We start from the raw sequence: 27,417 nt of genomic DNA on the forward strand, positions 1-27,417 counted from the left end.
ATAATCACACACATAGGTTGGACTTGATGGACTTGTGTATTTTTTTCAACCTCACCTACTATGTAACACTCTCGCAATAAAGGTTAGTGTTATTTCCCACATAATGTTCTATCTGCTGGTAGAACTTGATATTTTTCAGCCATTCTGTCAAAAAATACATTAAAAAATAACCTTGCGGTGTGGGCTCAGGCAGAGGGGTGTGGGCCCCATTGCATGGGGCTTACTTGTTGTACACGGAGTTGGAATTTTAAGCCATCGCAGTGCTTTTGTGGTACAGAAATTCCTAGCAATGTTCATGTTCCTTTCTGATGGATCACGGGGGGGATGCGTTCTGTAGTTCAACAGAAAAGAATGTACAACATTTTAAATGCAGAGCAGTCTGCGGGTATGTTCAGCTCCTAGTCATGTTTGGGATGTCTGGAGTACAAGAGTGGCTAAACAAAATTATAAATCTTTTTGTAGTTAATTCAACTATGCCTTTAGCTGTTGCCTGGAGGTCAGTTAATTTTTTAAGAATATCTTTTTCATCAAGAAGCAAGTTATAGCTGTTAATACTTGAGAACAGCAGACACAACATCCCATTGACTTCCAATGATCTTAAAGAAAGGTGGGCATGTAAAAATTTATTATTCTGCTTGTTTGGTTTAGTAGATTAGCCAATCTGCAGATCAACAGACCCCTCAGCTGCAAAAACTGAAGAAAAAAAAATGATCAGATTATAATTGGAGAGTAGACAGTTTGCAATAGATTGCAGCTCTCTCTCAATTAGTTCCACTGAAATATATGACAGTCACTCAACAAGCCCGATTACATTCTTGTGTACTAGTGGGTTTAGCGATCATCAACCCACCCAAGCTTAATTGGGTTGTAAACCCTTGTTTGGCCCCTCCTCTTCGTCAGGTGCTCCCATGGAAAGACGCTTTCCCTGGGTGCACCCGAATCCTGCTGCTGCATCCATTGACTCTCGGGCCCTCCCCCCGCATCACTGGATCTGATTGACAGCAGCGGATGCATTCAGGTGCAATTATTGATGCTTTACAACCACTTTAATGCAATCTAGGCATTAAGGTAAAAGAAAAGTGAAGCTCCACCTCCTCCTCCCTTCCTTATACTAACATAGAATCGTGATCTTTATTCTAAGCAAAAAAAATCTTGATTCTCATTTTAGCCAGAATCATGCAGCTCTATTACAGATTTTTAGAAGACTATCATTGTTGATTAAAGTTTAAACTGGGGGTGGATCAGGATGAATCAGCTGTGTAATACCATACATCTGCCATGACATTTCCTCCACTTGTCAATTACACTGAAAAATCGTACCCAATTTCCCTTTAGCAATTTCTCACTCTGTACCACCAATAGTTTGTTGGGCCCATGATCTTTAAACACTTCCCCTTTCACCCCTATACACCTCCTATGGACCAAAGCAGTTTTTACATTTCTGCTATAGACCAGTTTACCTGGCAATAAATGGTTGTAAACCCCGTTCATGAAATGTGACCTAGGTGCATATGTCTGTACGGTTTACTTATCCCTCTCCAAAACTCTAAATGCGGTGTCTTTCTGCGGCTCCGTTCCTCAGTTATCAGTAAAGTCACTTCTGACAAGTTCTCCAACACATGAGATAACAGTAGCTGAAAATTTGTGTCATGGAGGGGAGCTTAGAGGTAGATAAGCAGAGAGCTTGTCTATTCAGACTACAGCTCTGCATGTTTCTTCGTTCCTCTGCCTATGTGGAGGGGGACATGTCCCTTTCGTCCAATCAGCTCTCACACAGTATATGCTCAGACTCCCCTCCCACTGCTGAAACAGGAAGAAAGATCTGCACTTTCCAAAGTGTGTAGAAAGGGAAAGACAGCAGATATACAAGCAAAACTTATGTAGGGAGATTTTTTTTCATCTGAGGCCATTCACTTCACTGGGTATAGGATAGGGTTTACAAGCACTTTAAAAAAAATGCATTACTTCATCTTAAAACTATAAACAAGGCTTTTTTTTGTAATAAAGACTTTCAGAAAAAACATGTTATTCTTTCTATTCGGTAATTTGTCCTGTTTAAAATGACAAAATTATAAAATAATAGTTGAAGGGAGAAGAAAAAGAAATAGTTAATTAGAGCTGATTAAGGTGGATTCAATTAGACAAATTATATTATTTTTCTTCTAACTTGTCAGGCTGCTTAACTGAGAACATCTGCAGATTAAGGCCCCTTTCACACTCAGTTTTTCTTCCGCTTTTGCCTTACCAAAAGTGGAAGAAAAATGCATGACCCTTGAATCCTATGAAACTCTTTGCACAACTAAGGGTCAGTTGCATTTTTAAGACCTGCATGCTGCATTTTTTTATGCATTTTCCGTGCAGAAAAAAATAAAATAAATAAAAAAAACACCACACTTCCCCATTAAGGGAAAAACACCAAGAACTTGCAAAAAATGCACCTCTAATTGCGTTTTGAGTCTTTTTTTTCACAGGTGCAAAAATGCAAAATCTACAATTTTGCAATGGAACAGTGAGTGCAAAAGCAGCATGAAGGCTATCTATTCTGCAGATAAATGCAACATTAGATACAAAGGTAGCAGCGTTACGTACATTTACACTGTATTTACACAGCAACTCTCAGGCTTCATTTACAAGTTGAGATTTGCAATTGGGAGGGAAGACACAGCAGAGGGACAGAACTACACATATCCTGTGTACTTGGAGGACATCTTTTTTTGGACTTGAGTAGCACATCCAGTGTCCTCCACTAGGTAGGCAAACGGTGTATATTTATAAAGCAGTGCCTTTGACCAAACATTCCCTACAGATGTATTACTGCAAGTGTTTGACATTGATTGACAGATGACAGATTTACCTGCTGTGAATATTTGGAGAATTTCAAAATTACCACTTCATAAATATACCGCTGACTTATGCAGAGAGCGGCTGAGGTGGTTAGAATGTTCAGAGTGTAAATGACCTTCTTGTTTTGTCTTATGTTGTTTGAGAGAAAATATGGCAGAGCCCAGTGCAGCGACAAACTGGAATAGAGTTTTTATCCACGGATTATACATGGTTTATAAACTGGATAATTCACATTTTGCAACAATTCCTCTAACCACATTGACTGGCTCCCAATCATTAGTTGGCCTAAACAATATTTTGCAGCCTCATTTATATATGGTTACCTTGGATTGTTTGGGGCTTAGTGGCATTATCGAAATCGCAAATCTTTATCCACTCATCACGTACAGCTTCAGGCGTCATTGGGCGATTCTTCTGTCTGATAATGGCGCCGACAGTTCTTTCCCATCGCACTAATTACAACAAGGGAATAGAAAATATTGATCAGCGTCCTCAAGGTGATGTAAAAGAGTATGAAGACATGCAGAATAAACTTACTTCTAAAGGATGTTCAAAGTGTTTAAAAACGAACTGCATCTTGTTTGCCATCAGCTTTATAAAAGGTCTCGCCATTTTTCCTATGCTACAAAGCTCTGTGGCTCAGGAGGGAAGAGACCTTTCAGTCCAAAATGTATAAAAGCACACAGGGCTTTCATTCTCTTTGTGAACGCACAAAAACCTGTCTCCAAAAAGCAAAATTACGTTTCATTCTATGAAGCTGGCCCTGCGGACACCATCAGAATGGAAGTGAAATGCTGTGGAGTATAACAATGACAGGGTGCATCCATTGCAGGCTGGAGCTGTGATACTGGAAACGTATAGTCCTCATAGGAGATAATGAACAGGTTGAACAGCGACAAGTTAATGTAAAAAGCATCGAAGATTTACGAGCGATTCTCTCCTCAAGACATTTTTATATGTAGTATAAAGGTAAATAGTGCTGCACTTCAATGCTTTTTAAGGTTGGCATTGTGTTAAGTCCCAACACTTAATATTAGTTTAGTCTGCTCATGATATCATGCTAGGGCCAGTGTTGCTGCTTATGGGTACATTGCATAAAGAAAGAAAATATATTACAGTTTGTGTTAGAAAAAAATGGAAAATCCAAAGCTAGGCAACTATGTTGAGCCTCGATTCACATATATGTAATGTGGAAAATGCACTGAAATCGCACAGTGTTCATGCAATCTGCCTCGGGTGTCAACTTTAAATTAATAAACAAACAAGATATTTGGGGGGCAAATTCTTTTGGGTGGAGCACCGCACTCCCTCAGTAAGTACCTCTCATTAGTGACCACCTGGGTCATGGTGGAGACCTCATGTTATCCCATAGAGAGGAGTATAGCTCCCATGGTTCAGAGACGCAGGCTCTCCCAATCTATGGATAGTGTAGGACCCACTAATCATGGGGTACTTTGTCGCAGTAAGTGGGCTTAAGCACCATATAGCAATATGGTGTGACCAAATCCCCATATTTTTATGTTTTTTGAAAATGTCTAGGTGTTTTAAAAGCCTTGCTGGAGATGAATGTTAGTTTTGCATCTGTGCTCTGTAATATTTTTGTTCAACTTTAAATTAATAACGCAACAAGTGAACATAACATGACCGGACATTTTTTAGAGTAACAGTTCTTAAGGTGGAACTAAATTGTTGAAAAATTGAGAGATGGCAGTTTTTTTTATAGCAAAGGAGACATACCTGCTTGTTCGCAATCTCCTTTAGCATGTACACTAAGCAGTGTATGCACAGCTTGGGGTATTCTCGGCATTGGCGCACTGGTGCGTCAACTTTTGATGGCCAAAAACCATCAGATCATTGAATTGGAAGTATTGCAGTGTTTAGTTCTGCTTTAGGTGCACACCTTGCAGTGCTTGTGTACTGTACAACAGCTCCAGGAAGTGACTGAAAACAGCCACCTTTGGCTGGCACACGGTTTTCAGTAAAGCACAGGTGGATTGCTGATTGTCTAGATTAGACTATGGTTTTGTAAATTGCAAAAATACATAATATAAAAGGTTTTAGTTTTTATACATAGTAACCAAGGGAAGACTAATTTTAGCTATAATTCCACTTAAATCTCTATGTAGCACCCTGTATTTTAAATTTAAAGTATTGTAACCTGAAAAAAAAAAAAAAAAAAACACAGGAGCCTGTTCCTTTAACCACATGCCGACCGTGCCATAGCCGAAAGACGGCTACAGCGTGGTCAGCTTATTCTGGGTGGAAGTCCGTGGGACATCCTCTCAGAATCTTGCTCCCGCGTGCCCCCTGCCCCCCGCGGTAAACAACCGCTGATAGCGATCACTTGTAAACAAACCGGAGTCACGTCATGACTCCGGTTCCTCCCCCCTCTCTGTACCGATCAATACAGTGAGAGAGGGGGATAGAAGGCAGCAGCGCTGTGGGCTGGATGTGTAGTGCCCACAGGGCTGCTCAGAGACAATACTCTAATGCCCATTCTCTGCAACACTGTGCAAAACTCTGCCAATAAATTTTAACAAACTAGTTTTTTGTTTGTTTTGTTTTTTTACAGAATTTTCAGTTTTTTTGATTTATAGAGCAAAAATAACATTTCATACGAGAGCAACAAAAGATGGAAATTGGTCTGGTTAGGAAGAGTGTTTAAGTGCCCAGTGGTCAAGTGGTTAAAGCATGAACGGCACAGTGCCCTTTGTATCATCTAAAAGATCTGACTGATCCTGCCTGGTGCGGCCCTCCCCTTTGTAAAATGTAGACCTAAGGGGAGAAGGGGGGTGCATGGTTTGATATTTATTGTTTTAAATCAAATAAGGGGGGGACTGGGTCTATTTTTTTTCTCTTCTTGAATTTGTCATTTAGGCCATGTCCTCTCTTGTCCATCGCTGACAAGTTGAAGTTGCACTAAGAACCAGACAAGGGTAGGGCTTAATCTAGATTTAGGCAGAAGTTTAGATCACATGTACAGCCTGGGATCAAAGGGGCTCCACAGGGATTGATTTTCACATTAATAAAAGCACTTGCAGGTTCAACAAGATGCCTAAACAGCATTCACTATTGATTTAGTTTGTTGGGTAAGGTTCATTTTATGAGACAAATATTCCAATGTATTCTACACTGTAAAAAAGTAAACTACCCTATGAAGCCATTTACCCAGGATTACACATTTCAACTGAATAAAGTGTGATGGTAGAAGCCCAATATATACATACATATTTAGAAGAATAAACTGAGTGCAATATAGATTATATACAGGGCCATCCATAAGGGGGTAACCACCAGCCTTCTGTATTGGGCCCAGGGCAGTTGACAAGTGTGGGAAATCAGATCCTGGAATTTAAGGGCAGAAACGTGGTGTAGTGGGTAGCACTCTGACCTAGCAGTAGAAAAGGGTCGCTGGTTTGTATCCCAAGCATGACACTACCTGTCTTGAGGTTGCATGTTCTCCCTGTGCCTGCGTGGGTTTCCTCCGGGTACTCTGGTTTCCTCCAACACTCCAAAGACATGCTGGTAGATTAAATTGGCTTTTGTCCAAAAATTGGCCCTGGTATATGAATGCGAGTTGGGGACCTTGGATTGTGGGTCACCTGAGAGTAGGGACGGATGTGAGTGTGCAATGTATGTCTAAATTGACGGCGCTATATGGGTACTGTAAATAACATAATAGATGAGCACCTTAAATCAGATGCAATATACAGGGACAGGGATAGGAATAATTGTAGACACGCACACTCACTTAAGTTGAACTGGATGAACTGGTGTCTTTATTCAACCTTACTAGGCAACTATGATTTCCCTGTAGCAGCTGAAAGATGGCTATGCTTACTATGCTTCAAAACGAATGAACAGGGAGCCTTTGTGTAGAGAGCTCCCTGTTTATTCACCTGCAGTGCAGCGAAAAGACTAGGGTTTTTTTTATTTGTCTCATTCAGGGTAGTTTTTAGACCCCTGATAATTCAAAGCCTGCCTAACAGTTTTGTGAAAAATAAATTGTAAACAATCATTAATAAAATGTGTTTGTGCGGCTACAGGTGTCTGTTACTCTGAGGACAAAGAGGCTGTATAAACACAGCTGCAGGTCTTGATTTGACAGGTGTGCAGATGCAGACGAGTGACCTCAAAAGCACACAGTGTGTTCAGGGCTGTACACCTGCACCCACGTAGTTAAATTAGGACCCGCGGCTGTGTTCATACAGCTGCTGAATCTCAATAAGATAACATAGGATGCCTTCCCACAGCTTCAGCTACATAAAAAATAAAAAACTGATTCACACTGTAAAGACCACAGCACCCACATGAATGAGCCCCAAGACCTCATTCACACAGAGTTTTATTTACTAGCTCAGTACAGTTTTATCTTTTATATTTAGCAGGAATAATGTAAGTTATATTGCATTTATGTCCACTAACAATTTTAGTGAATATTGGCAACACTATTGGTTTGATAGGGAGATATTCAGGAAGGCTGTTTCTAACAGTAGCTTCAATTATATATTAACCACTTTGCGCCCGAGCTATAACCAAAAGACGGCTACAGCACGGACGCAAACTGCCAGGAGGACATCTCTGGACGTCCTCCTGTTTACTCCCTCCCCGCACGCCCCCAGGGGCCTGCATCGGGGAAAATCTGTGTTGGCCATGTCCGTTGGACACAGCCAATCACAGATCGTGCTAAATGGCCAATCTCAGCGGCTATTTAGCACTCGATCTTTGTGTCCAATGAGAGATGATCTCAAATGTAAACATAGGAGATCATCTCTCATTGCCAGCTCTCCCTCCTCACACAGAGACCGTGTGTGAGGAAGGAGAGCAACTTGTGCTTCAGTTTGTGCTTGTGAGTGTAAAAAACAAACAAACACATATACAGTGCCCACAGTACCTATCAGTGCAAGTGCCATCTGCCATCAGTGCCACCTGTCAGTGCAACCTTGTCAGTACCATCTGTCACCAGTGGCACCTGTGAGTACCATCTGTCACCAGTGGCACCTGTGAGTACCATCTGTCATGAGTGCCAACTGTCAGTACCATCTGTCATGAGTGCCAACTGTCAGTACCATCTGTCATGAGTGCCAACTGTCAGTACCATCTGTCATGAGTGCCAACTGTCAGTACCATCTGTCATCAGGGCCAAGTGCCATCTGTTAGTGTCACCAATGCCATGTATCAGTGTCATCAGTGCCACCTATCATCAGTGCCATGTGTAATTTGGTGCCATCTGTCAGTGTCACTTGTCATAATTGCTTTCTGTCATCACCAACAAAGACTAGAAGATTATCTTCAGCCAAGGAGAACAATATTCTTGCGGCCGACGAGAGCATCAGGGAGCTCTCCGCTTCAGATTCCTCCTCATATTCAGATTCTGAGTCTGACGTTGACTACGAGTCTGTCCTAAGCAGTGGTACAATGACAGCCTCAGAGGAGGACGACAAGAGTCCGCCCGTCAGACGAAGGTGTACTGGTGAGGAAGCAGTGGCATCCACCAGCACAGCAGTACCTAGGCAAGAAAGGCCACGAACCAGTGGGGTGTCACCTCAGTCCCAAAGGGTTAGATCCCATGCCAGCCTTTCCTATTCCCTTCAGAACCCCTTGTGGCTTCCTCCTAATTCAGGAGAAGCCAACAGTCCCCTTTTCACTGCCCAGCCAGGAGTCCAGGTGGACACAGAAAATTTTTCACCGATTGATTTAACCCAACGTCCTCTTATGCCCATCCCTACGAGTGGAGACCCAACAGTGGAGGAGTTTACAATTTTTTTGGGCCTCACATTCTGTATGGGACTAACCCAAAAAATTGAATTACGTGTATATTGGTCACCTCGTCCCATCAACCACATGCCCATCTTTTCCGCAATAATGCCCAGGACCAGATATCTCATGATTATGAGATTCCTACACTATAACGACAATACCCAGTGCCCTCCCCAAAATAACCCAAATTTTGATAAGCTTTATAAAATTTGGGCGCTAATAAATAATTTTTCTGAAATCTATCCCCAGTTGTTTACCCCAGACCAGCACATGTGTGTGGATGAGTCCCTTATCAAATTTTCTGGCAGGCTGGGCTTAAAACTATTTATTCCCACCAAAAGGGCCCCTTATAGGGTAAAGATGTATAAATTGTGTGACCGAGCTACAGGGTATACATATTCCTTCATGGTATACAAAGGGAAGGACACCCAGCTACATCCCCCTAATTGCCCAGAATATATCAGATCGAGTGGGAAAGTCATTTGGGAACTCATAAACCCACTCCTGGAGAAAGGCTACCATCTGTATGTGGACAATTTTTATACAAGTTTGCCCCGTTCAGCAACCTTCACAGGAAGAACACGAAGGGATTTCCTCAAAGCCTCATCAACAAGAAGTTAAGAGGGGAGGCGGAGAGTTTGCGGAATGAGGAAATTCTGGCTGTGAAGTGGAGGAACACCAAGGAATGGCCCAATCCAAAGTGCATCTACGAATACAATATGTTCATGGGGGGCGTCGACTTCGTCGACCAGATGCTCGAACCCTACCTTTCCACAAGACGAACATACCAGTGGTATAAAAAGGTTCAATTTATTTGTTTCATTTGGCCATATACAAACACCTATGTAATCTATTGCAAATCCACTGCAAGACCCAAACCTTCCTTGGCTACCAGGAGGAAATCACCACTGCCCTTATATACCCGAATGGCCCACCAGAAAACATTCAATCCAATGTTATTAGCAGACTCACTGAATGCCACTTTCCTGATAAAATCCATCCCAGACCAACAGGCCAAAAATGTCAAAAAAAATGCCGGGTGTGCTCCAAATGATGAGTGGGAAGAGATACCACTTTTTATTGTCCCCAATGTCCTTCCCAACCAGGCCTCTGCATAGTTGACTGTTTCCGCAGTTACCATCCTTCACTAATTAGTGAAGTATGGTAAACATAACCCTCACTTCCTGACATTTACCTTCACATCCCTTGTGTGAAGGTAAATATCTTATAAATGGTCAATTTTGCATTAAAAAAAAGCGTATTTTTTTCCACATTTTTCAAAAACTTCTGGAAAAAAATAAATGAACCGTTCAAAAGACTCATTATGCCTCAGATTATACGTTGGAGTTTTAGCTTTCCAAAATGGGGTCACTTTGTGGGAGTTTCCATTGTCCTAATGCTCCAGGGCCTTCAAAATTGTAATAGGTGGTTGAGAAATTAGATGTGCAATTTATGCTCCTAGAACGCCTGATGGTGCCATTTCAATATTGGACCTTTGTATGTGGCCAAGCTCTGTAAAAGTGTCACACATTTGTTATTGCCATACTCTTGTGCTTTTCTGGTTTGTTCGGGTTGCAAGAAATGAGATAGGCCGCCAGTACTTCAGGTGTGATACATTTTTAATGATTTGCACCACAGCTCGTAGACTCTCTAACTTTCACACAGACCAAACTAATTTGGCTTATTTTTACTAAAGATATGTAGCAGTATAATAATATGTGGCCAAAATGTATTTAGAGAAATTAATAAATTTGCTAAATTTTATCAAACAAAAAAAAGCTTTTTTTTTTCAAAAATTCTTTTTTTTTGTATGAAAAAAGGACAAAAAATTAATTTGGGTACAGTATTACATGACTGAGTGTCTTTCAAAGTGTGACAGCGCTGAAAGCTGAAAATTGGTCTGGGCAGGAGGGGTGTTTAAGTGCCCGGTAAGCAAGTGGTTAAAATTTGTCTCATAAAATAAGTATTGATAAACAAAAATTGACAAAAAGGAAGCTTATGGCTTCTGTTTTACTACCCCAGCTGGGATTTGCAGAGCAAGAAAGACCCAAGCGTGGAAGGAAGAAGAAAGAAAACATTCTGGAATATTGTTTTAGAGTTAAACTACAGCGTTTGAATGCAAATAGGATAGTTTTATACCCTTTTGGTGCTCCACAGAAAAACCATTGGGGTCAGGCAGTGACTACTAGCAGGTTAAAAGATGAAGTCATCATAACAGTCAAATGTATTGGTCTTTACCTAATAAATAAAAGCTTTGTGAATTAGTTGTTAAACGCACAGTAAAAATCCCATCGCCATTAACACGTTGAGACTTCTTCCCTTTCTGATGAATAAAGCAATATTATCAGAAAATACTATTATTCAACAAGCCATTTTTTGGATAAGCGATATCAAAGTTTGATGAGTCAGAACTATAGGGAAAGGAAGTTACACTTCACAAAATTAAAAGAATAGACGCTGAACCTCCCAGAGGCACTTTTGAGAATCTGCCTGCAGCAAGGGGCACTGCATTATTCACATTTCAGAATAAAAGAGAAGTGTATTTTTTTCATGTATTTAATTATGTTCAGTACTAAAAAAAATTGTTTCATTTAGTTTTAAATCAGGTACAGTGGCGTGAAAAAGTGTTTGCCCCCTTCCTCATTTCCTGTTCCTTTGCATGTTTGTCACACTTAAGTGTTTCGGAACATCAAACCAATTTAAACAATAGTCAAGGACAACACAAGTAAACACAAAATGCAATTTGTAAATGAAGGTGTTTATTATTAAAGGTGAAAAAAAATCCCAACCATCATGGCCCTGTGTGAAAAAGTGATTGCCCCCCTTGTTAAAACATACTATAACTGTGGTTGTCCACACCTGAGTTCAATTTCTCTAGCCACACCCAGGCCTGATTATTGCCACACCTGTTCACAATCAAGGCATCACTTAAATAGGAGCTGCTTGACACAGTAAGGTCCACCAGAAGATCCTTAAAAGCTACACATCATGCCGAGACCCAAAGAAATTCAGGAACAATTGAGAAAGAAAGTAATTGAGATCTATCAGTCTGGAAAGGGTTATAAAGCCATTTCCAAAGCTTTGGGAATCCAGCGAACCACAGTGAGAGCCATTATCCACAAATGGCGAAGACATGGAACAGTGGTGAACCTTCCCAGGATTGGCCGGCAGCCCAAAATTACCCCAAGAGCGCAGCGACGACTCATCCAAGAGGTCACAAAAAACCCCACAACAACGTCCAAGGAACTACAGGCCTCACTTGCCTCAGTTAAGGTCAGCGTTCATGCCTCCACCATCAGGAAAAGACTGGGCAAAAATGGCCTGCATGGCAGAGTTCCAAGGAGAAAACCCCTGCTGAGCAAAAAGAACATCAAAGCTCCTCTCAATTTCTCCACAACACATCTTGATGATCCCCAAGACTTTTGGGACAACATTCTGTGGACCGATGAGACAAAAGTGGAACTCTTTGGAAGGTGTATGTCCAAGTATATCTGGCATAGAAAGAACACTGCATTTCATAAAAAGAACATTATACCAACAGTAAAATATGGTGGTGGTAGTGTGATGGTCTGGGGCTGTTTTGCTGCTTCAGGACCTGGAAGACTTGCCGTGATAAAAGGAACTATGAATTCTGCTGTCTACCAAGAGATCCTGAAGGAGAATGTCTGACCATCTGTTCTTGTACTCAAGCTGAAACGAACTTGGGTTCTGCAGCAGGACAATGATCCTAAACACACCAGCAAGTCCACCACCGAATGGGTGAAGAAAAACAAAATGAAGACTTTGGAGTGGCCTAGCCAAAGTCCTGACCTGAATCCTATTGAGATGTTGTGGTATGACCTTAAAAAGGCCGTTCATGCTCGAAAACCCTCTAATGTAACTGAATTAGGACAATTCTGCAAAGATGAGTGGGCCAAAATTCCTCCAGGACACTGTAAAAGCCTCATTGCACGTTATCGCAAACGCTTGGTTGCAGTTGTTGCTGCTAAGGGTGGCCCAACCAGTTATTAGGTTTAGGGGGCAATCACTTTTTCACACAGGGCCATGATGGTTTGGATTTTTTTTCACCTTTAATAATAAACACCTTTATTTACAAATTGCATTTTGTGTTTACTTGTGTTGTCCTTGACTATTGTTTAAATTGGTTTGATGTTCTGAAACACTTAAGTGTGACAAACATGCAAAGGAACAGGAAATGAGGAAGGGGGCAAACACTTTTTCACACCACTGTAAATATGAAACACAGCAAACTAATTAATTATATTCACATCATCAGTAAACAAGTGGAGTCTTTTGGTACTTAAACACGGTTCTGAGGTATGAACATCAGAAACTCCTGCGTAAAAATGTTAAGATGGGCTGTATAATAAAGCATATTATATTCTTGCACTTTCAAAAGGTACACGTGTAAAAATTCTTATAGCTTTTCTTGGATTCGGTCATATGCATATTTATGCACGTACAAAGCTGTCTACCAATACAAATTGTTCTATTTTTCTTTTCTTACTGATCTATACATAATGCAAGTTTACATGTCTCTGTGTACAGGCCGATTAAAAACAAAAAGGCTGCATTTAGATCAGTAAGGAAAAACATTTGAATGCCCAAATACATGGCCGTTTTAGGCTTACATGTGCAGGAGGGCCTTGGGCACATTGGCACATCTTTATCTGCCTCAGTGGCAAAAAATATTTGTAGCTAAAGATCAAATGACATACCTGAATGGGACAGGAAATCAAGTCTTCCCTACCTGCTATTCAGGGCAAAAGGGGCAGCTGCCATGGGCCCCATAGCAGCTGCTTCATACTTGCCAACTATCCCTTGTCCCATAAAATCTTAGTCTTGTGTCGTGCCCTGATAGCTCAGTGTGAAGTCCTGTTACTAATGCTGCCCAGCTTTGCCCTATTGCCATGTACAGATGACTCACCTGTAGTCCCTGTGTTTTCATTTAATTAGCCTGCCTTTATATGTAAATAGCACCTGCATTAATATGTAAATAGCCACGGTCGGCAGCATTTATATGTAAATAGAGTTTGCATTCATGTGTATATGATTCTCCCGAGGTCATATCCACCATCACCTCTGCTAAATTCTGCCCACTGGGAGGTAAAGGGGCATGCTTGAAAGTCTTGCCTACAACTGTGGTCATTAAAGCGGGAGTCCGCCGGGACTCGGCGTTTTTTTTTTTTTTTTAAAGTCAGCAGCTACAAATACTGCAGCTGCTGACTTTTAAAATAGTGACACTTACCTGTCCAGCGCGCCCGCGATGTCGGCACCCGAAGCCGATCTCTAGATCGACACTCGAGTGCTGCCGCCGCCATCTTGGGTATGGGAATCAGGAAATGGAGCCTTTCGGCTTCATTTCCCGGTCCCCTACTGCGCATGCGCGAGCCGCGCTGCGCAATGAGGACGGTCCCCGCTGCCTCTGGGATCTGTGTGTTTCCCAGCAGGCAGCGGGGCACTTGCGGAAGGGGGCGGGCACTTGCGGAAAGGGGCGTAATGTACGCCCCTTTCCGCAGAGAGCTAGCCCGGAAGTGGGTGCAGTTACCTGGATTATCCAGGTAACTGCACCCCCCTCCCCCCTGAAAGATGCCAATCGTGGCGCCGGAGGGGGGGAGGAATCCGATGAGCGGAAGGTCCATTTTAGGGTGGACCTCCGCTTTAAGCCTTAAATCAGCCTGGTCTGCAAAGGTAAGCAAATTGGAGGAACCCTTTTTCAAAATAATATGGTACCACAGCACCGGGAATTTTGGTGCATGTGAATACATACATCTCAGATCTCTGAGGGTGTCATTAACAAGTATGGCGCTGCTGTCTATCTGCTAAAAAGGGCAGCACATTTCTGTGGTGTCAGGAAAGTGATTTTGCATGTGTTCCCAACGCACACAAATGCGAACACAGGCTAAATGTCTCAGCTACATTGGTGGTCAGTGCAAATATTCTCATTACATTGGGGCTTGGTGCACAAGCCTTTCATTCCCATTAGTGGCCAGTGTGAAGGTCTCCCTTAGATTGGTGGTCAGTGTAAATCCCTCCTTACATTAGTGGTTACTGTAAATCCCCCTATTACATTAGTAATCAGTTTAATTCCCCATTACATTAGTGGTCAGTGTGAATCCACATCACATTGGTAGCCAGTGTAGAAACTCTTTAGATTGGTTAAAAAACAAAAACAAAAAAAAAACCTTGCATTTGTGGTTATATTCTCCCTTACGTTGGTTGTCCATGTAGAAGCCATTTTAAATTGGTGGCGAGTATAAATCCCCCCTTACATTGGTGGCTAGTGCAAAAGTCCCCCTTTATTAGCAGTTGATGGAAAATCCCCCATTATATTGGTGATCCATGTACATTTCCTTTTACATTGGTGGCAAGTGCGAAATTGCCCTTACACTGGTGGTCAGTGTAAATCTCCTCGACAATGGTTGTCAGTGTGAATTCCCCATTACTTGGAGGTCATTGTATAGTCCCCTTTACATTGGTAGTTGGTGTAAATTCTATTACATTGGTAAAAGTGTAGAAATGGTCAGTGGAAATTCCCCCTCACATTGGTTTGTCAGTGTAAATCCCCCTCACTTTGGTGGTAATTGTTGGTTTGTCAGTGTAGAATCCCCCACTATATACTTGCCAAAGATTCCCAGCTTTGCTCTATATGAGTCAGAATTTGTCAAATTGTACTGTCTAACTAATCCAACCACCACTGCCACTGATCCCATCAACCCCCCCCCCAGCATTGTCACTGATCCCAGAAGTCCTAGGACTCTGAATGAGGTGCGTGTGTTGAACCAAAAACACTACTATACTTATTAATAAACCAAATAATGGCATAAATAGAACCGTATAATATGCATATAAGCATATAAAGTATCAATATACATATTGTAAATTGTAGCCAACGTGACTCAGAATGAGTGTTGTACACGATGATCCCCAAGATAAGGTAAACATTAACATTGTACAACGGTAAAACCATCTAAAATCATTGCTATGAAATGGATGCATCAAAATGGGCTTGATGCGTTTCATGGACTTCTATCCACTTAGCAGCAAGTGCATCAATGTTATAAAACCCGATATTGGCACCGTGTGATACCACATGTCGGGGGTCAGCCAGATAGGTATGTCTAGCACAGGAGCGGAGGAAAGGACCCAAAACGGAAACCAGGAGCACACATGCAATTTCCCATGAAATGTGTTGTGTGAAAAACTCTTCATATGATTGTTAATGGGATGTTTATATTGTATGAAATAAAGTGGATGTATGTAACCATAATAGTGTTAGGCGATAAAACAAAAATAGAATAAACCCATAACCACAGTATGGAGATAGTGTGAAACATATAACCAAGGTTAAAAGGAAGAAAAAGGGTGTCCATACTGTAATATAATAAAGTATGAGAATAGATGACAAAATTCCTGAAAGCAGCACATGGAAGTGAAGACTGGAGTGAGAGTTGTGCAGATGCCTAGTCTAGAAAAAAAAAGTGAAAGCAATGTGCACCAAGTGCTTGCCATCTAATTACCTAAATGGGTCCTGGCGAGACAGGCACCCAACTGGAAAAGCAATGGTAGACTGCCTAGGAGACTATCACTGAATGGGGACTGGAAGATGTGGCCACGATCCCATCCAGCGTCACGCTGGCATGACACTAAAGGAGGGACAGCCTGGTGGCCGCCGGATTGACACCCCCTGGTATCAGCCCACGCGTGTGTGAAAGGATACCTGACCGGACATCACAAGCACAGCGCCGATGCAGGGGGAAAGCATCCGCCCAATACTCCGCCTCCATAAAGCATGGAGAGGAGGGGAGAGGAGGGGAGAGGGAGGGGAGAGGAGGGGAGAGGGAGGGGAGAGGGAGGGGAGAGGGAGGGGAGAGGGAGGGGAGAGGGAGGGGAGAGGGAGGGGAGAGGGAGGGCACCCAGCGCACATCGCAGCTCCTGGGCAAACACCGGCCAACCTGCCGGCCACAGGTTGGTTACAATTTACAATATGTATATTGATACTTTATATGCACATTATGGGGTTCTATTTATGCAATTATTTGCTTTATTAATAAATATACAAATGTTTACATGTATGTGGATTTGTTTGGTTCCACCACACGCACCACATTCAAAGTCCCAACCTCCCCTCTTTTTTGCATACAAATTAGGGATATAGGCGCAAATCTTCCTGTGTGTTTCTTTCAAAGTTCCAAATATTCCCCCCTTTCTAGGATCCCTAGGAGTTTTATGTGTATTGATTGATGGGTCCCTTCACCTCCCCAGTCCATGGTATGCAGGCAGTGAGATGATGTGCACTAACCTCTTACAACCAATCATTGAGCTGTAAGGATATGCAGTAACCTCTAGCAACCAATCAGTGAGCAGTAATGTTCAGTAACCTCTAGCAACCAATTAGTGAGTGGTAAGGATGTCCAGTAACCTAGCAAACAATCAGTGAGCAGTATTGATGTACAGTAATCTCTAGCAACCAAACAAGCAGAAGTCATATGCTGTAACTGCTATCAAATCAGTGAACCATAATGTGTGCAGTAACCTCTAACAGCCAGTCAGTGAGTGGTAATGATACACTGTAACCTCTGGCAACCAATCACAATCACTGCCTGATCTGATTCCCTAAACTGATTTTGAGTCTAGCTGCTATTTATTGTATGTCTCAGAGCAGGTGGAAAGCGAAATTGCATGGAGGGGGCCAAGAAAATGTTTGCCCCGGGTCCAATCAATATTAACCACTTGACCACTGGGCACTTAAACCCCCTTAATAACCAGACCAATTTTCAGCACTCTCACATTTTGAATGACAATTACTCAGTCATGCAACACTGTACCCATATGAAATGTTTGTCCTTTTTTCACACAAATAGAGCTTTCTTTTGGTGGTATTTAATCACCGTTGGGTTTTTTATTTTTTGCGCTATAAAAAGAAACAAGACTGAAATTTCTGTAAAAAAAATGAAATTCTTTGTTTCCGTTATAAAATTTAGCAAATTAGTAATTTTTTCTTCATAAATTTTGGTAAAATAAGTACAAATTGGTGTATATTATTTGGTCTTTGTGAAAGTTATAGAGTCCACAAGCTATGGTGCCAATATCTGAAAATTGATCACACCTGAAGTACTGATGGCCTATCTCAGTTCTTGAGACCCCAACATGCCAGAAAAGTACAAGTACCCCCCAAATTACCCCCTTTTTTGTAAAGAAGACATTCCATGGTATTTAGAAAGAGGCACGGTGAGTTTTTTTGAAGTTGTCATTTTTTTCCCACTATTCTTTGCAAAATCAAGATTTTTATTTTTTCACAAAATTGTCATATTAGCAGGTTTTCTCTCACACACAGCATATGCATACTACAAATTACAACCCCAAAAAATTCTGCTATTACTCCCGAGTATGGCAACACCACATGTGAGACTTACACAGCGTGGCCACATACAGATGCCCAACATGCAGGGAGCCCCATCAGGCTTTCTGGAGCACCCAGGCCAATTCTGACATTTCTCTCCTACATGTAAAAATCATCATTTGCTAGAAAATTACATAGAACCCCAAAACATTATATATGTTTTTTTTAGCAAAGACCCTAGAGAATACAATGGCAGTCATTGCAACTTTTTATCTCACACGGTACTTGCGCAGCAATTTTTCGAACACTTTTTGGAAAAAAAAAAAATAAAAAATAAAAAAAAGTTTTGTGCTTTACAAAAAACAAACCAGGAAAGCCCAACGTTTTTGCATAATGTGAAAGATGAAATTACGGCGAGTAAATAGATACCTAACATGTTACCCTTCAAAACTGCACACATTTGTGGAATGGCGCCAAACTTTGCTACTTAAAAATCCCCATAGGCGACGATTTAAATTTGTTTGCTGGTTACAGGTTTTGAATTACAGAGGAGGTCTAGGGCAAAAATTATTGCTCTCAATAAGACCCCACATCTCACCGTAAGGCTGGTAAGCCTGAAATGTAAAAAAAAAAAAAAAAAAGGATCCTGGCTTCGATCGTAGCGGTGAGTCCGTAGAAGCACCAGAGGGAGACGTCCCCTCTAGCAAGAACGATCAAGCAGCGGAACAGCCGTTATGATAATTCTTATGGTGTAGAGAATCGCCGGCTGAAAAAGCTGGTATGTGAATGATGCCTGTAGCTGCAGGCATCATTCAGATATCCCCGCACAGTCAAGGACGTCATAAGACGGCAGGCGGGAAGTTGTTAAAACGCTTTTTTTTTTTTTAAACACAAAGTTGTCCATTTATACAATATTTCTAACACATAGCATGTACATACCAAAAATTACATCCCAAAATAGATTCACCTACTCCTCCTGAGTACGGCGATACCACATGTGTGAGACTTCCACAGCCTGGCCACATACAGAGGCCGAGTACAGCCAATTAGGGCTGAGTATGGCCAGGTATCAGAGTACGGCTGGGTATCACAGTATTGCATAGTATGGCCCCAGGGGGCGCACAAGAGCGGAATTCTGGGAGGACATCATAGTACACCCTCCCAGAGTTAAGCAACCGCCCTGTAGCCGTCATTTGGCTATGGGCCGGTTGCTTAGTGGTTAAAGATGGCCCTGCTGCTATGTAGGGCTGAGTACAGACTAAGGAACAGTCTGAAAGCAGAAGGCTTCTACTCCACACTCTAGAAAACCCCACTCATGAAATTTGATCTGAGCACATCTGTAATGTTTACTTATCTCTCTTCAAAACCCAAAGTCCTGTGGCTTTCTACTGTTCAGTTCTTCTGACAGGTTCTCAGTCAACTGAGATCAAACCAGGCTAAAATTTGCATGAGGGTGGATGCATAGAAATAGATTAGCAGACAGCTGGTCTATTCACAGCACAGCTCTGCATTGTTTCTTCCTTTTTCTGCCTACGTGGGGAGCTGTCTCACAGGTTATGGCAAGAATCCACACTCATGGGTGAATCAGGACGAGAAACCTCTAAGTGGATGTGTGCTTTCTAAACAGTATATAAAGCTGAAGACAGAAGATATGCATGTAAAACTTAGAGGGAGATTTGTTTCATCTCTGTGCATCATCTGAGGTTGTTCATGTCACTGGATATATGGGAGTGTTTACATCCACTTTAATGCTCCAAAAATTTGTGTCATGGGTGCGCCCTCTACTAATGTTCATTTGTAAAGCCTCATGGACACAGAACGTTTTTCAAACTCTCCTAAAAGCCTTTCCCCCTGGCAGAAGCATTTTGGCAGAAGAAACTACTGATGCTTGTAAAAGTGGGTAATGTATTATGGCGAATTTACAGGCATCAAGCACTTGGGTGTTAATTTCATTGGCCAGAATAATTCTTTGTTGTGGCCACTGAAATGAATTAACGTACAAGCTCAAAACACGCCCATCATTAACAAGCGTTTAGACAGGTTAACACGCGTTTACAAGCGTCAAGCATTTTTCTGCCAAAACTCTGCTGCTTCCTGCCTCTAAAAGCCGCTGCTGCTAAATGCCTCCCTGTGCATAGACACAGAGAATAACATGCAGAGAGGTTTAGAGGCAGGGGGAGGGAAAAGAAACCGCCCAACATCCCTAGAATCAGCTGCAAAAATGCCCAGTAGCATGAGCCCTAAAAGCAGAAACGTGATCTAAAAATGTTAAAGCGTAACTCCACTTTTGTTGAGAAAAATAAAAATAAAATATTCCCCTCTGGGTGATCTAGGAACATCCCAAGGATAACAACCTTTGTTGCAGACACCTAACATTTGTTATTTTGTCAAACTCCATATGTGTTTGTCTGTGCCTGTGGGCTGAATGTGTCTAATGGGAATGGTTTTATAATTATCAGTCAGCTGTAGCAGCTGCAGAGCACTAAAGAGGAAAGCTGCTGGGCCTGCATCCCTTTAGATGTGATCCTATTGGGAATATCTCACCAAAAATTATATATATATATTTTTTGTTGCAGGGGATACCTGAAATCTGACTTGTATCCAAGGCAGACTTCTTGGAAAATGAGTGAGCCAAATCACACAAGCAGGAAATTATGTTTCTGGGGAGTGGTCAGTACACACTCTGTGTACAGAACAACTCCAGGTAGCCATATTGCATTGCATTTATAGAAAATGACAGCAAATGCAGATTGAAAAGGAAAGGGAATCTTTAATAACATTCAATTACAATATGACTTGTGTCACAATTGTATACGTTATATTATTTTTTCTTTATTTGCTAGTTTTTCCCCAAGAAAGTGGAGTTACCCTTTAAGATCAGCTGATTTTTACATAGTTGCAACGCTTCTTGAATAGTATTCACTGCTCAACATTTTGTTTCTATGCTTTTACATGTAGATTTTCAGGCAGAACATTCTCATCTTTGTCATTATTACAGAATACCCAAGAGAAGCACGGTTTCAGAAATACTCACATTTTCCGATCCATCCTGCTCCAACCTGTAAAGAGACATGTTGACAGTTTAAATCTGCTTCATCTCTAACCCTTTTTTACAACACAACTCATGTAATAAGGATTTGCAACTTATTCCCCGTAATAGAACACAGAGATAGAAAAAGGATTGCCAATACTGAGAGTTTGTGTTAGGCACAAAATAAACCAAGCTTATATTTTTAGTGCATGTTCTTGATCTTCACATGTCTTTTCCTACGACTCAAAACCATATGAGTTGGGGCTAATTTTAAAGTGGAATTTTTAGTACCAAGTACTACAATATCAGGCACTTTCACTCCCTGCCTTCCCAGGTAAATTTTCAGCTTTCAGCACTCTCGTACTTTGAATGACAATTGCGCGGTCATGCAACATTGTACCCAATTACATTTTTATCATTTCTTTTGGTGGTATTCACAAAATCAATTTATTTTTTGCGATACAAGCAAAAAAAAGCAGAAATTTGGGGGAAAAAAATATTTTCTACTTTGTTTTAAACTAAATCCAATACAATCTAAACTTTGTCATAAATTTAAGTCAAAATGTATTCTGCTACATTCTTTGTGGTAAAAAAAAAAAAAAGAAAAAAAAAATCTTACTTAGCTAGCTCTAGCCTTGCATTTCACTTTAATGGGTTACTATGCCAATTTTAGGGACATTCGACTGTGAGCTTGGTCAGAAACAGGGATTTATGCAGTGATCATTTATAACATTGTAGCATTGTTCATTGCTAGAGAAGGGAGATATCACACATATATAGAAAGAAATATCACTATAGGGTCATGTGTAGTAATAGTAGTAGTAGTAGTAATTTAGAATATAGCAAAAACCTGAGGAAGACAAGCTTGTGCCTCCTCGAATTAAACATTTTATAGCCAAATCAGCCATAACTTTATGATCGCCCACCTAATTGAGTAGGTCCCCCTTTTGCCACCCAAACAGCCCTGACCCATTGCAGAGTGGACTCCTTTAGACCTCTCTGAAGGTATGCTGGGGTATTTGGCACCAAGCCCACAGTGGCAGATCCTTTAATTACCGTATATACTCGAGTATAAGCCGAGATTTTCAGCCTCTTTTTTGAGGCTGAAAGTGCCCCCTCGGCTTATACTCGAGTCATCGCTGTCTGCCCGCTCGATCAGCGTGTCGAGCAGACAGACAGCGGCCATTCTATAGTTCAAAAGCCGCGCCTCCGGCTCCGCCTTCGCCTGTGATAGGCGGAACACTGAATTTCCCAGCAGCCTGTGTTCCGCCTATCACGGACATCGTATCATCCTCGTACTACGGACGAGGATGATACGATGTCCGTGATAGGCGGAACACAGGCTGCTGGGAAATTCAGTGTTCCGCCTATCACAGGCGAAGGCGCGGCTTTTGAATTTTACAATGGCCGCCGAGGCGCCGACGAAGAGGGCACGGGACGGAGGCAAGGCAAGGCAAGGCACGGCACGGCACGGCACGGCACGGCACGGGACGGGACGGGACGGAGGCAAGGCACGACACGGGACCGAGGCAAGGAGGCAAGGCACGGGACGGAGGCTCGGGACAAAGGCTCGGGACACAGGTAGGCTGGACACACACACACACACACACACACACACACACACACACACGGATGGATACACACACACACGGATGGATGGATACACACACACACAGGGATGGATGGATGGATGGAGACACACACACACAGGGATGGATGGATGGAGACACACACACACAGGGATGGATGGATGGATGGATGGAGACACACACACACAGGGATGGATGGATGGATGGACACACACACACACAGGGATGGATGGATGGACGGACACACAGGGATGGACGGACACACAGGGATGGACGGACACACAGGGATGGACGGACACACAGGGATGGACGGACACACACACAGGGATGGACAGGCATGTCTCACCCTCGGCTTATACACGAGTCAATAAGTTTGCCAGTTTTTTTGGGGGTAAATTGGGGGCCTCGGCTTATATTTGGGTCGGCCTATACTCGAGTATATACGGTACTGTAAGTTGGAAGGCGGGGACTCATTTTTCCAGCATATCCAACAGATGCTCAATCGGATTTAGATCTGGAGAATTTGAAAGCCAATCTAATACTTCAAGTCATTGTTATATTTCCACAACCATTCTTAAAATATTTTTGCAATGTGGCAGAATGCATTATGCTGAAAGAGGCCACTGCTTGGTCAACAACAAGGTTTAAGTAGGTGGTACAGGTCACAGTAAAAATCCACATGATGGAAGGACTCAAGTTTTCCCAGCAGAACATTGGCCAAAGCATTACACTGCCTTCTTTCCATACTGCATCCTGGTGCAAACTCACACACAGTTAGGTCCATATATATATTTGGACACAGGCACAAGTTTTATTTCATATTTTTGAACATATACAAGTTATAGCTATATAATGTATATGAGCTGAAAGTGCACACTCTGGTTTAATTTGAGGGTATGTACATTCAAAATCGGAGAAAGGGTTTAGGATATACCACTCTTAAGTATAGCCATCCCCCTTTAAGAGGCCAAAAGTAACTGGACAATTGAATCAAAAGCGGTTTCATAGCCAGGTGTGGGCTACTCTATTTCTTCACAAATTAAGCAGGTAAAGGGTCTAGAGTTGATTCTAAGTGTGATTTGCATTTGGAATCTATTGCCGTAAACCTACATCATGAGTTCAAAGGAACTGTCCATTCAAGTGAAATAGGCCATTGTAAGGCTTCAAAAACTAAACAAATCCAGCAGCGACATTAGGAGTGGCCAAATCAACAGTTTGGTACATTCTGAGGAAAGAAAAACACACTGGTAAACTCAGCAACATAAAAAGGCTTGGACATCCACGGAAGACAACAGTGGTGGATGATCACAGGAGCCTCTCTATGGGTAAAGAAAAACCCATTCACAACATCCAGATAAGTGAAGGATACTCTCTCCAGGAGGTGGGCGTATCATTATCAAAGTCTAAAATCAAGAGAAGACTTCAAGAGAGCAAATACAGAAGTGAGAAGGTTTAGAAGCGCTCTTTTCAAAAGCACATGTCATCTGTAAGGCTGGCTTCACACCTATGCATTTTTAGTGCTTTTTGCATTTTGCAGATTTGCACTACAGAACGTGTTCCATAGGAAACCATGTTAAATGGACTGTAGCGCAAATCTGCAAAATGCATAGATGTGAATCCAGCCCTAAAGCATGGTGGGGGCAGTATGATGGCATGGGCATGCATGGCTTCCAGTGGCACTGGGTCATTGTTGTTTATTAATGTGACAGAAGTAGCCAGGTGAATTCTGCAGAGTGTCGAGATATACTGTCAAACCAGATTCAGCCAAATGCAGCAAAGTTGATTGGACTGCATTTCACAGTACAGATGGACAATGATCCACAACACACTGCAAAAGCAAACCACCAGGAGCTTTTGAAGGAAAAGTAGTAGAATATTCTGCCATGGCTGAGTCAATCACCTGATCTCAACCCAACTGAGCATGTAGTTCACTTGCTGAAGGCAAAACTAAAGGCCCACAAAACAACTGAAGAAAGCTGCAGTTAGAGCCTGCCAAAGCATCAGAAAGGAGGAACACACAGTCTTTGGTAACGCCCATGGGTTCCAGACGTCAAGCAGTCATTGCCAGTAAAGGATTATCCACAAAATATTACAAATTATACATTTTATTTATTAATATATTAATTTGTCCAATTACATTTGAGCCCCTGAAAATTGGGTGGCTATGTATATAAAAAATGGTTGCAGTTCCTAAAATGTGTACTTGATATTTATATTCAACCCCTTGAATTAAAGCTGAAAGTCTGCACTTCATTTTAATTTTATTCTGATGGCATACGGAGTGAAAATTGTGGCTGCGTTCACATATATATGGACCCAAGTGTGTGTGTAATACATGCTAAAGTATTCGGCCCCCTTGAACTTTTCAACCTTTTGCTACATTTCAGGCTTCAAACAAAGATATAAAAATTTTATTTTTTGTGAAGAATCACCAACAAGTGGGACACAATTGTGAAGTGGAACGAAATCTATTGGATTTTTGAAACTTTTTTAACTAATAAAAAAAATGAAAAGTGGGGCGTGCAAAATTATTCGGCCCCTTTGCGTTAATACTTTGTAGAGACACCTTTTGCAGGTGCAAGTCGCTTGGGGTATGTCTCTATCAGTTTTGCACATCGAGAGACTGAAATTCTTGCCCATTCTTCCTTGCAAAACAGCTCGAGCTCAGTGAGGTTGGATGGAGAGCATTTGTGAACAGCAGTTTTCAGCTCTTTCCACAGATTCTCGATTGGATTCAGGTCTGAACTTTGAGTTGGCCATTCAAACACCTGGATACGTTTAGTTGTGAACCATTCCTTTGTAGATTTTGCTGAATGTTTGGGATCATTGTCTTGTTGGAAGATAAATCTCCGTCCCAGTTTCAGGTCTTTTGCAGACTCCAACAGGTATTCATCCAGAATGGTCCTGTATTTGGCTGCATCCACCTTCCCCTCAATTTTAACCATCTTCCCTGTCCCTGCTGAAGAAAAGCAGGCCCAAACCATGATGCTGCCACCACCATGTTTGACAGTGGGGATGGTCTGTTGAGGGTGATGAGCTGTGTTGCTTTTACGCCAAACATATCGTTTTGCATTGTGGGCAAAAAGTTCGATTTTGGTTTCATCTGACCAGAGCACCTTCTTCCACATGTTTGGTGTGTCTCCCAGGTGGCTTGTGGCAAACTTTAGACAAGACTTTTTATGGATATCTTTGAGAAATGGCTTTCTTCTTGCCACTCTTCCATAAAGGCCAGATTTGTGCAGTGTACGACTGATTGTTGTCCTATGGACAGACTCTCCCACCTCAGCTGTAGTTCTCTGCAGTTCATCCAGAGTGATCATGGGCCTCTTGGCTGCATCTCTGATCAGTCTTCTCCTTGTCTGAGCTGAAAGTTTAGAGGGACAGCCAGGTCTTGGTAGATTTGCAGTGGTCTGATACTCCTTCCATTTCAAAATGATCGCTTGCACAGTGCTCCTTGGGATGTCTAAAGCTTGGGAAATTTTTGTATCCAAATCCGGCTTTAAACTTCTCCACAACAGTATTATGGACCTGCCTGGTGTGTTCCTTGGTCTTCATGATGCCCTCTGCACTTTCAACAGAACCCTGAGACTATCACAGAGCAGGTGCATTTATACAGAGATTTGATTACACACAGGTGGATTTGATTTATCACCATCAGTCATTTAGGACAACATTGGATCATTCAGAAATCCTCGCTGAACTTCTGGAGTGAGTTTGCTGCACTGAAAGTAAAGGGGCCGAATAATTTTTCACGCACCACTTTTCAGTTTATTTGCTAAAAAAGTTTAAATTATCCAATAGATTTCGTTCCACTTCACAATTGTGTCCCACTTGGTGATTCTTCACAAAAAATAAAAATGTTATATCTTTATGTTTGAAGCCTGAAATGTGGCAAAAGGTTGAAAAGTTCAAGGGGGCCGAATACTTTCGCAAGGCAATGTGTATATCTATATTATATTCATATATACATACAAACATATATATACACACACACATACATACACACACACGCAGTACAAAAATAAACAGTCAGAACATTGAATTATTGAAATACTAAAACAGCGCTAAAATTGAGCATGATACTAGATATAATATCAGTGGCTGTGGTCTTCACCACACATCAAAATCTATGAGCAGTAGATGGTAAATAGGACAGTTAAAATATATATATTAAAATATATTAATATTATGCACACACACACACACACACACACACACACAGTATCTCACAAACGTGAGTACACCCCTCACATTTTTGCAAATATTTTATTCTATCTTTTCATATGACAGCACTGAACAAATGACACTTTGCTACAATGTAAAAGTAGTGATGTACCGATTGTATAACAGTGTAAATTTGCTGAAACCTCAAAATAACCCAACACAGCCATTAATATCTAAACTGCTGGCAACAAACATGAGTACGCCCTTAAGTGAAAATGTAGAAATTGGGCCCTATGTGTCAATGTTGTGTGGCCAACATTATTTTCCAGCACTGCCTTAACCTTCTTGGGCATGGAGTTCACCAGAGCTTCACAGGTTGCCACTGGAGTCCTCCTCCACTCCTCCATGACATCACAGAGCTGGTGGATGTCAGAGACCTTGCGCTCCTCCACCTTCCATTTGAGGATGGCCCACAGATGCTCAATAGGGTTTAGGTCTGGAGACCTGCTTGGCCAATCCATCACCCTTACCCTCAGCTTCTTTCGCAAGGCAGTTGGAGTTGTGTTAGGAGTCGTAATGTTAGAATATTGCCCTGCGGCCCTGTCTACGAAGGCAGGGGATCATGCTCTGCTTTAGTATGTCGCAATACATGTTGGTGTTCATGGTTGCCTCAATGAACTGTAGCT

The 27,417-nt window shown here is 41.8% G+C and overlaps 1 protein-coding gene across 2 annotated transcripts in view; it reads right to left on the bottom strand.

Annotated features, from left to right (window-relative positions):
* Positions 1-27,417, bottom strand: part of HSD17B4 (hydroxysteroid 17-beta dehydrogenase 4) — a 429,215-nt gene that overhangs the window by 219,790 nt on the left and 182,008 nt on the right. For both annotated transcript variants that reach the window (XM_077462215.1, XM_077462216.1), the window contains exons 10-11: positions 20,982-21,006; positions 3,168-3,296 (exon numbers count right to left, since the gene is read on the bottom strand). In XM_077462215.1, coding sequence (XP_077318341.1) covers positions 3,168-3,296; positions 20,982-21,006 — 154 coding nt within the window. The remainder of the gene's footprint in view (positions 1-3,167; positions 3,297-20,981; positions 21,007-27,417) is intronic.

The sequence above is a fragment of the Lithobates pipiens genome, unplaced genomic scaffold (genome assembly GCF_037356315.1).
Source record: "Lithobates pipiens isolate NorthernLeopardFrog02 unplaced genomic scaffold, aLitPip1_a1.2 Scaffold_3, whole genome shotgun sequence".
Taxonomy (NCBI): Eukaryota; Metazoa; Chordata; class Amphibia; order Anura; family Ranidae; genus Lithobates; species Lithobates pipiens.